Raw genomic sequence first — 12,594 nt, forward strand, 5'->3', positions numbered from 1 at the left:
GTTTTGAACACCGTTTTTTTTGTAGCACCAAACTATTGTGAATTTGGGGAATTCGGGCCCCAGTCTCAATCATCAAATAACTTTCTCCTTACGTGACTATCCAATTCATCTTTCCGATACATGGATATGTATCGTGACTTGCGAGGGGTAGGGGTGTGGTTTTTGTGGTTATTCACTACTTTCTTCAATTTCCACTCATCATTCTCGCTCTTAACGGCGTATATCATAGCCGTACACCCACATTTTTTTGTTTTGGTGGTTCGAACAAATAAGTTATGCTCCCCAACTACAACTCTTTTTCCATTCTCCCACCGCCTATGGATTCGATTGCCCCAACGATCACACCTCCAAGTGTAATTCCTTCTCTCACCCCTTCCATTGTAAGATCCCGATAACTTAACGATTCCAAAGCCTTCTTGTTTTGCATAGGCTTTGTAATACTCATGAATATCCTCGCAAGAGGCAAACACCATCCCTGGAGTTGGAGGGCATAACACACTATTACTACCACATCCTGTCGTTGGAGTTGAATCAACTGCCAGTGGTACAATATCTGTGCAGTCATCAACATAAAATCTATATCCAGAACTACAACCATCAACATCCTCCCCTATATGGATTGGTACGATTGATTTGTCCACCATTCCATCCTCATTCAACATATTCTGATCAATTAATAATAGGATACATAAGTTATAATAATAGGATACATAAAGTTACGACTTTTATTTCGGCACATAACCATCAACAAAACCATTAAATACGATACCAAGGTAAGTTTTGCTTGGTACCATTCCTGATATAATATGCATGACAATTTGATACCAATGTTATGTACCATTGTCTGAAAACATAGATACCAAAGTAAGATTTGCTTGGTACCATTCCTGCTATAATATGCATGAAATTTTGATACCAATGCTAGGTTATAATGGTACCATTGTGTGAAAATATTGATACCAAAGTTGTTCTTTCGATTGGAACCATATTTTTTAGATACTTTGTTCGTATTTACAATGGTGCCAATTTCACAAACCAATTGCACTTAACATTCCAAATAAACTAACTAAATACTTTATATATATCATTTGACAAAGTTGAAATCTTTTAACAATCATGCAAATATTGGCTGAAATTTCATAAAACCCCAATTTAACATAACCATTTTCATTCAAGTTTATATACTACATTCATACAAATATTCAATTTAACATAAAAATTTAACATGCAAATATCACATAACCACTGTCCTTCAACTGTTTCACTCTTGCTACTCTAGTTCAACACATGAAAATTAAAGTAAACCACAATCCTATTTTCACATATTGCCTGAATTTCATAAACACAACAAATTGAGTAAGAAAAAAATCAAAGAAATTTCATCCATTTGCGTACCTGATTTTTGTCGAGTAAAGAGACATTGTTCGAGCTCTCATCCATGGAGATTGGTTGATTCAGATCTAATAACTTTTCCATTTGCTTCAATTTTTACTCTTTTACAATGTTAGAGAGCTTAGAGAAACAATTTTTCCCGCCAAATTGAAAGCTCAGAGAAATAAAAATGGTGAAAATGGTGGGAAATGTTGTGGTATTTTCTGGTATTTTCTCTCTCTACTCACTCCTTAGAGAAAATGTTTTGGTATGATTTCTCTCTCTTCCTTTCCTCATTTTTTTCCCTACTCATGTTTTTTGGAGAGTGAGTTTCACTCACTTGTGTCATCATCATTCCTCACTTTTTTCTTGTGGGCCCCACATTTTTTTACTTTTCTGTTTTTTTTTAGATGTGAGACTCAAACAGTTGGTTGCTATGACTTTCTCGGGGGGTTGGGGGAAGAAGGAGAAAGAAGAAAAAATCATTTTGTAATTTTTTGACCTGTTTTACAGGTTACAAGTCAACTTGACCTATTAGAGGAATTTTGATGTAAAATTTGTATTATTAAAAAATAATTAAAAATTTGTATTATTGCGAAAAGAACTGACAAAAATTTGTATTATTGTAGTTGAAAAATCCTATAATCTACATATCGAATACATTTTCAAACCCCTTAACCGAGCACAAAGAGAAACTCAGCAACCCCGACTATTCTATACCCCCAAGGCCCCAATTGGTATTTCAAAAAGCTATAAGCTCAAAGTTGCTCTCTTAATCTTATAGTCTTATTCTGAATTCACAAAAGTAACACTCCAAAACATCATACCAACGCGCGCATAAAACATGGTGAGTACTCTCTACTCTTACTCTTTTCTTCTCAATTTCTCAACCTGCAAATTCAATTCAAACTCCATCAATTTCAAAATTTTAAATTCGATTCAATTTCCTTGCTTCTTGAGTAATTAAAGGGAGATTCATCTGAAGAATTCGAACCATTATTCGATTACAGCCGAGTACAGCCCTCTAATTTCATCGACCTTGAAGGTTTGCCCCCGTCAATCTCTCTGTCCTCTCATCTCCTTTATTCTTCGTTTTCTCGCTCTTAAATTTCATGAATTTTTGTTGTTTTTCTTAAACAGAGGATTCAGATTCTTCTTCTTCATCGACGAAACGCAGAAAAATTTCGAATGTACTTTTTGTTTCTCTCATTTTTCCGACGCTTTGATTTTCTCTTATTCGAATTGGTTAATTTTTTTCTGTAATTTTTTTTGTGCTGATTTTGGTGGTTATGGTAGAATAACAAAGAAGAGAACAATAATGGAAAGGGAAAATCAGTTCAAGAAATTGATAACGAGGAAGAAGAGGATAAAGAGAATTGGTTGCCGCCTCCTCCTGCGAATCTAGCGCCTTCTTCAAAGCTACACGAAGATTCCACTATTAAGGAATTGAGGTTATATTCTCATTTAATTTGTTGCTGCTCTTTTTTGTTTGTGTTTGCTTAGGAGACAGAAGATGTAAATTATATACACAACAAAATTAAGTATTAGTATATAAGATGTTGTTGGATTCATTTTGGTGTATATTTATATACTATCAACTTTCTATAGTTTAAACTAATAGATAATTAAATATATTGATAGTCGAAGTTGTGTGTCGGCAAGTGTGTAAGTTAAAATGTTAGCATCCTTTAAACAAGGGAGGAACTATATTGTCTTTACTAGTGATTTTGCTTCTCAAAAACTAATGAGTAAGGTTGTTGTATCTGTAATAGACTCAACAAAATATGTGCAATGAACTTTCTATGGTTTTTATAATTAGTGAACTTGAACGCAGTCAATGCATTTTGATTATGAGGTTTGAATGAAAACAACCTCTTTGTACTTGTGGGGATAAGACAATATTTTTTTAATCCCTTACCCTCGTGAGTCGTGACTAGGGAGCATCATCTAACCTTCATGTATTCTGTCCGCTATGTATGAAGGTTAGGATCTGTTTCTGCCATCTAAGTCATCATTTTATTGACATGAAAGTATAGACAGTAAAATTTCTTTTGGAATGTAGAAAGTTAGGGAGTTGTGCCTGTCACAAAACAAGAAAAGTTTCAAACTAAGTAAATCAAAGTTTCCATGACCAGCCAATTTTCTCACTTCCACATGTAGTGGTACTTAGTATTTACAAACTTCCTACATCCAATCAAACAGCCACTAAGTTTTAGGAAAAACAAATTCATGTAAGCTCAAACAAGTTTGAATAAGTACTAATGAGTAATAAAAATATCTACAACATGTTACGGTAAATCGAGCAAAATTCAGGTGAAGAGAAACACAACCTAAATGAGAGCACCTTTTGGCACTAGAATAATCGTTTCAAATCTCTAGGGACTCAAGGCCTTAACCATATGAATCATGCAATTTTACTACCAAGTCCTTTCTTGTAGGATCTTTTGCACTTGGATATGAAAGCAAGAAATGAATTGATTAATTGAGCTGTAACAATTAGTACTATAGGAGTTAGGCATTCTTTTGTGTTAAGACTTCAAAGTTTATAATATGAGCTACTGGAACTTGTGTGCTCTAGTATCAATTAGTTACGTTGGTATTCAAGAACTTTGAACTATATACAATGATTTTGATAATCATTGTGCTTGGTTTTGTAAATTGTGTACATGTAAAGGCTAGTATTGAAATCAATATGCAAGATTTGCGTCAACGTAGAAATGAATTGTTGTTCCCTACTTAAATGCTATATATATAATTTTCCACGGCTCCTTTTTGCTATGTCAACTCTTTCTGTTATGATATGTGATGAAAGTAAGAAAAACAGAATTTTGTAGGATCTCAATTGAATAATGAAATTCAGCTTCCAACTGTTGTGGCCATGTAATAGTCTAGTTTGAATATTCTGCCACCTTTATCTGTTTATCTCATAGATTTATTAATGAAGAAAGGAAGGATTCCGAATCAATTAGAAGCTCATTTATATCACATCCCTTGCATTTTAACTAATGAATTGTAAGCTACTGAACCGTTTCCCCACATTTCCTGACACGCCTCCAAAAGAAAAAGATATTATCCAAAAAAAATTCATATTTGTCTTGATGTTCTCCTATTGTGGCGTTTGTCTCTACAAGTTACTTGGATTTCCGGATTGTGCAGCCATAAGTGCTTCTTATGGCTAGTAATGGAGTAATTTGGATTAATTAAGAATCCTTAATCAAAGAGTTACAAAGGTATTTGACTGCCCTGGCTAGAATAACAACGTTGAATTAGAAATTGTATCATAGTTGTCTAGGAGCATTTGTATACATACAGATGTTTGAATAACTGATTACCTTTCTGTTTCTGCATATGGTACTGATCAAAGGGTGTAATCTGAGAAAAATGAAAAGTAAAATATTTAGGGGTGAGCATACTAAGATGTGTGCTCTGGGTCGTGACACTCTGTTAGGTTTTGTGTGGAAAATATCAATAGCTTAACTGGTTCTTTTATGTAAAGTTTCGTGAATGCATTAATGAACGTGTAATTCTTTAGTGGTCATGCTGTCGTGTAATCTAATCCATTGATTCTATCCTCTAAGTTTGTGTTCTTGTCAACTTACTGTATGTTTCAATAAAAATAAGTTTTGGCTAGTAAAAGGTAGTTCATTTAATCAGAAATTTTGTTTTGATCACTAAATATTAGTTTTGATTAGTGCAAATGAGGAAGAGCAAAACACTAGTCAATGAACAGAAGTTGTTACAAATTAGTTTGAATCAATAATAATCATTGAGAAAAAGTTCATCATAGTCAGTTGTGATCACTTCAATTCAGTAAAATCCTGTGAGAACATGATGTAAGTGTCTATTAGAAGCTAGTAGTTTTGTGGTTTCTAAGTCCCAAGGTTACAGGTCATTGCATGTTGAAATGCAAGTCACATGCTGGTATTAATGATGCTTATAATCAATCTCCAATGAGGAAGATGCTTTTTCATATAGTATGACGTGATCATTTGATTAAGCACAGCAAACAAATTGCATTTCTAAGGAAGTTCTAGGAAGTTTAAGCGATTGTTTGGTTAACCACAGGAAGTAGAACTTCACACAAGAAGTTCTACATTGCTAGTGGGGTTTAACTAGTCATGCTATCATACAATTAGTCGTCGTGCCTTTGATCTGCATTGTCCAGAAACACATAATACCGTGGCCCACTAGTAGACACGTCTCTTGTGGATGCTGTCTGAGCTCTCTACCTGAAATTTGTTATTATAACTTTCCACAGCGCATTTATATGATGGATGACTAGAATATGTAGATTCTTTAGACGAATGAGTGTTATGACTTATGACCACAAACCACATCAGTCATGTCATGTTATTCATACATGGAGCATGTAGCTGATGGATATATAGAGTGTTTCTTGCAGATTGCTTAGTATACCAGTTTTCTGATTCAGACTATGAGCAAATCTCAACGTGTATGTCTTCTGAATTGTTTATCTACTCCGTTTATTTTTTGGGGACAGTAAGCTCTTGCAGAAGTCCTCTGAAAATCATTGGAGTTGTATTCAGTCAAAGTGATGAGTTACTCTGCAGATTTGCCTCATTTTGAAATCACTGTTATTATACTCTTTTCTCCATCTCTCTTAAATGGTTTACCCTATTAGATGACAATGACATGTATGCTCAAATAATTTGTCCTTCCTATGCTAAGTGAAACAATCATTTCTTGTTATATTCTTACCCAATAAGGGGGCGTTCGGTTCAAAATATTTAGATATGAGGTATGGGCATGGAATGGTTAAAACCCATACCTAATGTTTGGTTTCCAAAATTACAATTTAGAACCCATAGCTCAAACCTCCAAGGTATGGGTTTTAGAAACCCAAAGGGGGAGGTGGGTTTGAGTGATTCCAAACATTAAGGTATTAAATAATATAGATTATATCCATTCCCAAGCAAAAACAAACATGTGGTATTAGGATTCAAGTTCCAAACCCATACCACCCTAGTTTGATTCCTGATTCCAAACCCATATCCGCTTGCAAACCAAACACCCCCTAAGAGATTGATGCATATTGCATTGTCGATTATTTAGAAATAGAGTCCTAGTGTAATAATACTTGCTGGTTTATCTTTGGCTATGAAGCACGGGTATGCCTCTTGAGGTCTGAATCGCGTATCCGATATGGTATGGGTATGCTGAGAATTCGTCCCCAAAACAAACTCAAAAATCTGGGTATGTTGGATGCTCTTTGGTACGGTTGGGGATTGTGAGAGACGTACCCAGCCTTGTAAATGTAAGATCTAGGGTTTTCTACAATTTTCCCCAATTCGATTCTCTTTCTTTCTCACTCTATCAGAAGCCGCACAACCCCTTCCTTTCTCTCAACTTCACCGGCCATCAAGCCTCGTCAGCTTGCTTGATCTGCAATCAGGCGCATCCCCATTCTCGATTTTTTCTTCTCTCTCATCTTCACCAGTCTGGTTTACGTATATATTTTGAATGTGGAGAAAGGGAAAGGGAAGAGGAAAGGTTAAAAGGCATGTGAAAGTGAGAAGAGATAGTGGTGTAGTACAGGCTTACAGCTGTCCAACATATTTTTAAGAAAAAAGATAAAGTTCTAGTCCTTGAACTACTTTGTCTTTCTCTGAATTATGCTTCGCTTTTTTTACGAAATCAAATTATTTATAACCCTATATATCTTTTTATATTCTAAGAAGAACAGCTTATTCTTTATAGTTTTATATGTTTGTCTTTTAATATTTTTGTAAAAAATTTAAATGGAGATTTCACGTAGGAAAAATTTTAACGTAATATTTTTCATTATAATGTATTAACATTTTTGTTGCCGAATCCATGCCGTACCTGTTTTCGGAAATTGTGATTTTGCTGTTTTCCGTCCTCATACCGTATCCGTATCGGTGCTACCTAGATCTTGGGTCCTGCATGCTTCTATTGTGAAGAAAGGGATCATATGGAATTTTTCCCCACTCATGATCTTTCTTGTTCCAGAATCTTCTTCTTTTATAATCTTTCTTCCTTCTTCCCTTTGAAGCGGGGAAGAAAAACTCGGCGGTTCCATGCTAGATTGGGCGCTTTGTAACGGGTTTGAGAGTTGCCGTTTCGAGAAAATCCGTTCTAGAATGGTGCAAGGAAATTCACACCAAAATCGGCCGTTCTACCGAACATAACGGATTAGTGGCGTTTCTAGTACGTTTTTTGTGGCCGCTTTGTGTAAAAACGCGAGGAAGAGAAGGAAATATGAGAACAAGAGCATAGAACTGACTTAAATTTCTCAAATTAAATCTTACCCGGGTTCTTTATACTCTAATTCGACGCAAAACCCTGACTAATTGCATTGAATTACTTCAAATTGCAGTCTAAAATGGAAACCCTAATTGTAAAGAAAACCCTAATTGCACGTGGGAGGTAAATGATGTCCCCTACTTCATCGGTCACGGCAAGCAATGTCGTCGACATACCTCTGGCTGCTTCTGGTATCATAGCCACCGGTGTACAGCGGCAGTCGCTGAAGCAGGTTAGTGGTCTCTTTCCCTCGTTATCGATCTGATTGTTCCTCTTCTTTTTTCGCACGTCTCAACTCTCACATGACTACGTGAGAATTGAGGTAAATATCTCGTTCTCTGTCTTCTTTTCTTCCCTTTTTTTAATTTTTATTCTCCTTTTCTTTTAATTCATTTTTTTCTTTTTATTCCAACACTCAATCACATATTTACTATTTTTTAATTGCACTATTCTTTTTGGTAGTGTTGTCTTCCATTTTACTTATATACGAACTTTTGTAAAGGCTTGTATGTTCAAATATCATCAAAAGTACCCCCAAAGAGTGTATTTATAACAGTTTTGGACATGATATAATATAAAAATAAAATAGAAGAAAAACAAAGTTAAAACAAAGCTTGTGTGATTTTCGTTTTTGAAAATTCACGCCGTGACGGTCGTGAAACATTCTATTTCCCCGTTACAAGCCGTTCTCACGACAACGCGACCGTTCCCGTGATCGGGTCCGCGACCGCGTTTTTTTTCCCTGGTTTGAAGTTGGTTATCACTACTTAATCTCAGGTTTGACATGGATTATGTGATTCAAATAGTTGAGGTGGTTAATGTGTGTTCCTCATGAAACCGTATATGGGAAAGGCAAAACTATACTGGCATACTTTTAAATAGTCGGCTTTCTTACCGTAAAGGATGAAGTATTATAAGAGATCAAACATTTAAAACATTATCTAAATTCTTGGAAAGCATACAAGGGTAATTAAATTAGGAATGGCTATATGATGATGTATATAACAATTAATATTAGTAGAGAATTTGCTTAAAAGGGTTCTAAGTATTAGTGGTTTGTGCAAAATAATCTCGATAGGGGAAATTGCTCAAACTACCATATTTTATGTCAAAAAATACCATCTTTTGCTCTTTTGTAGTCTGGAGGATACTTTTATTTAAGGAGATGTTTAAGAATTTTGAGCATTTTCTCCTTCAATTAAAAGAGATTACAGGAGGCAATCTGATCTTGCTCTAAAATCATTGCAGGTTAAAGAGGCTGGAGTTAGCGTCAGTCGTCCAGTCCACTAAACATCTATTACAAGCTGCAGAAGAAGCTGAAATGAAGACATTTACTAGTTCCTCACACACAATTATGGAGGAATCTACTGAGGAAGTACTAAAACCTGCAGCTGATCGAACCAAGATAGTCCTATCTATCCAAGACAAGGCTGAAACTAAGCAATATCGCATATTTGCAGTACGTTCTACTCTCTGTCATTGTGCTGCTTTCAGTTTTTGTATATCCAAGATGGTTTTTATTGCATACTTGTTGCTTCATTTAGAGGTTGGTTGTTTAGGAGCATTAGGCTGATAAAAGTAGGAGGGAACTTTATGGAACGAGATTTCTCTAATGGTGAGTTTTCACCTTTTGCAAACTTAGGGACCTGGTCTTCATTTTCTTAGCATTGCTGCTAATGGGACTCCTACAGAGCAGAGTTTGGAAACTAGATTTGTGCGGCCTTACCCATATAATTGCAAGGAGACTCTTTTTGACTTATTCTGGTATTGCAACAAAGCAGTTTCTTTATAGACTCCTGATTCAGAAAATAACGAACTGGATCACTCGTTTGCAGCAAATATCAATTAAGAGACTCCTCCCCTTATTGGCTTATTACTACATTGTGTTTGATTTAATCCATTGGAAATTAATAATGTGCCATTTGTCTTGTAGCTTAGTTAAGATGGGCATAGTTCGGATCTTCTCGATTTTTAGAAAGTCTGTTTTTGATTTTTAATACTCCCTCCGTCCTACCATATTTTTCACACTTTCTTTAAATGTTATAAAAGCACTAATTTGTATGTGAAGCAGTCCAATGTAAATCAGTTCGACCAATAATCCATTCTAGTGGTTTTTTTAAAATAAAATTGTGAACGTTGGAGTGGTGGGTTTGCTCAAAGTGTGGCTCCTTCGAGATAAAATTATCCTAAATGATGGCAAGTGAAGAATAAGATCGGTGAAGCTAAGACGTTAAATAGCTAAGGAGCTGCAGCTGTATGCAGGATTCGGATTGTAGAAAGATGAGAAACAGATACCAGAGGGGTTGCGGTGCATAGAGTGGAACCATTGTTCTAATGCCAGGGGCATCAGGGATTGGGACGATATGATTATAGTTTTAGTGCTATTTTTGTTACATATTTGATTTACATCCTTTTGTAGTTGGCTAATCTTTTTCCGCAATGCGGGCTGTTTCCCTTGTTGCAGGATGAAAGATTTGAGCAGCTGTTTAAAAAGTATGCGCAAAAGGCAAATATTGATGTAAATAACCTAGTATTTTCTTTTGATGGTGATAAAATCAATCCAGCATCAACACCCCAGACCCTTGGGATGGAGGATGATGATCTTGTTGAAGTGCATGTGAAGGCAAGCTAGCTAAGTTAGTAAGTTTTTTGCTCCTGTTTTGTAGTAAAGTACCAGGTTGGCCTGCTCTCTGGGCCTTTTTTGAGTCGAGTATATTGCTCAACAAGTAGGGGACAGAAAAACTAGAAGCTACTCGTTTTGCTTTCCTTTCGAATCTGTTTGGCCTCTCGACGGTACACCTCGTATCCAGCACAGTGCTACACAATTTTACACAGTTTCCGCTTATGTGCGTATTTCGTTGCCTCTGTAGGAAATGTGGATTAGCTGAACTTATACATTTCTCTCTGTAATTGCAAAGTTTAAGGATTCTGGCTGAATGGATGAAGCTTTTGGTTTATCAGTGAAAGTGATTGAGCGAAGAATTCTCAGTAGTACTTGAATCCAAGTTTTTTTTTTTTCATTTCTTTTCCTGGCCAAATCTTCTCCCTGTTCCGCCCTCATACTTTATTTTTTAAATGTTCTTTTTCTTAGTGAATAACGAAGGTCCAACTAAGTGCAAAACTGCAGTGGAGGTAGAAGAGTTGTTAGACTTCTCAACTTCCGGGCACTTTCAACTTTTCAAGAAGCAATCTTGCGAAGTTGCAAAGTGGCGGTTATGAATGCTGAATGCTGAATGCTGAATGCTGAATGCTGAATGCTGATACTGGTACTATGTGTACATTGATAGTCTGAAAAATATACATTGAGATTAATTCAACTACATCTTGTATTGGTTTTTGATGTATAGAAAAATGTGGTGAAAGCATATGAATATTGAATTGTGCAAAAGTCGAAATAGAACATGTATTTAAGAAAAGAGGGATTAGTGATTAGAGATGGTAGAGTTCAAACTTGGGAAAACTCAGAGCTCCTAATTTAAATTATATCCTTACCACTGAATATACTTATCAATATGTGGAGTTATAAGTTATAAGGCAAAACGTTAATAGTTTTAACCGCTATTGAGTATCTTGAGGATTATACCTGAATGATTATCTCTTTGATCAACTAATTGGGTAGATTAGTTTTCATTAAAGATTTGTTGGTGATTACCTCGGATACATACCATGAAGGATATATAATACTTCCTTCGTAACAAACTAGATGTTATACTTTAAAAATTGCACTATTCACCTATTACATTTGACCATGGATCTTTTGTTTTAGATAAAACCAACTGTTATTGTATGATATGTTGTTAAATTCGTCTTAATGTATACATTAATAATATTAACTTCTTATAATTGTTACTAATATACAATTAAAGTTATTAGTAGTCAAAATACAACAAACGTAAAAGTCAGAGTATAACATCTATTTTATCACGAAAGAATTACATACCACTTTTTTTTAAGGAGATAATGTTGACAAGTTGGTAATTTACCGTGTCATTCCTTCAGTTACCACCTCAATACCTCATGTAGATATCATATTCCGAAGATGCCTAGAATTTTGAATTTTTTCCTTGAATAATGCAAAAGAGGGTATTAATTCCACAAATGTGTACCCCAAAAAAAAAAATTCCTGCGTACCGTCCACGTAGGACGGCACGCGAGAAAGTGTTTTTTTTTTGTTTTGTTTTGTGCAGGTAAACCGCTACTCTGAGCAGCGGTTTACTTTAAACAAAACCGCTACTCTGAGCAGCGGTTCATACATATAAACCGCTACTCTGAGTAGCGGTTTATATGTATGAAAAGCTACTCAGAGTAGCGGTTTATCTAGAACGATTTCCAGCACATGTAAACCGCTATTCAGAGTAGCGGTTTACATACAATGACAAACCAGACTGGACTGTTTCCCCATAACTGGCCAAAATGCCAGAAACACAAAAAATTCCAAGGACAACTAAACCGCTATTTAAAGTAGCGGTCAACGAGTATCAACCGCTACTCAAGGTAGCGGTTAATTTTAACCATAACCGCTGCTTAGAGTAGCGGTTTCTTTGTGTAAACCGCTATTCCAAGTAGCTGTTTAACTTAGGTACAAAAAAAAAAATTCTCGCGTGCTGTCCTACGTGGACGGTACGCAAGGGAATTTTTTTTTTGGGGGCACATTTTTGGAATTAATACCCTCTTTTGCATTATTCAAGGAAAAAATTCCTAGAATTTCATACATTTATGATTTATCCATGTCAATATCTATTTCCATCGAACCCAAAGTCCGAAACTGTAAGTAGTCGTTATTAGGTATTGCCATTTATACCATTCTCCGAAAATGCTAAATTTGACATTTATACCATTCTCCAAAAATGCTAAATTTGACAAGTACTTCCACCAACACAGCAAATGGCAAGGTATGAATGGATTACGGAAATTAGCTTTTGGATCACATGAAAAGCT

General features: G+C 35.5%; 1 protein-coding gene across 1 annotated transcript; it reads left to right on the plus strand.

The window, feature by feature from the left end:
• Positions 1-2,059: 2,059 nt before the first annotated feature.
• Positions 2,060-10,613, plus strand: LOC104896646 (hypothetical protein). Its single transcript, XM_010683419.3, has 6 exons — positions 2,060-2,218; positions 2,341-2,416; positions 2,512-2,561; positions 2,668-2,822; positions 8,905-9,115; positions 10,121-10,613. Exons 1-6 carry the CDS (start codon positions 2,216-2,218, stop codon positions 10,286-10,288), a joined length of 663 nt encoding a protein of 220 aa, XP_010681721.1. The 5' UTR covers positions 2,060-2,215; the 3' UTR covers positions 10,289-10,613.
• Positions 10,614-12,594: the final 1,981 nt, after the last annotated feature.

Source organism: Beta vulgaris, chromosome 6 (assembly GCF_026745355.1).
Source record: "Beta vulgaris subsp. vulgaris cultivar EL10 chromosome 6, EL10.2, whole genome shotgun sequence".
In the NCBI taxonomy this organism is placed as follows: Eukaryota; Viridiplantae; Streptophyta; class Magnoliopsida; order Caryophyllales; family Amaranthaceae; genus Beta; species Beta vulgaris.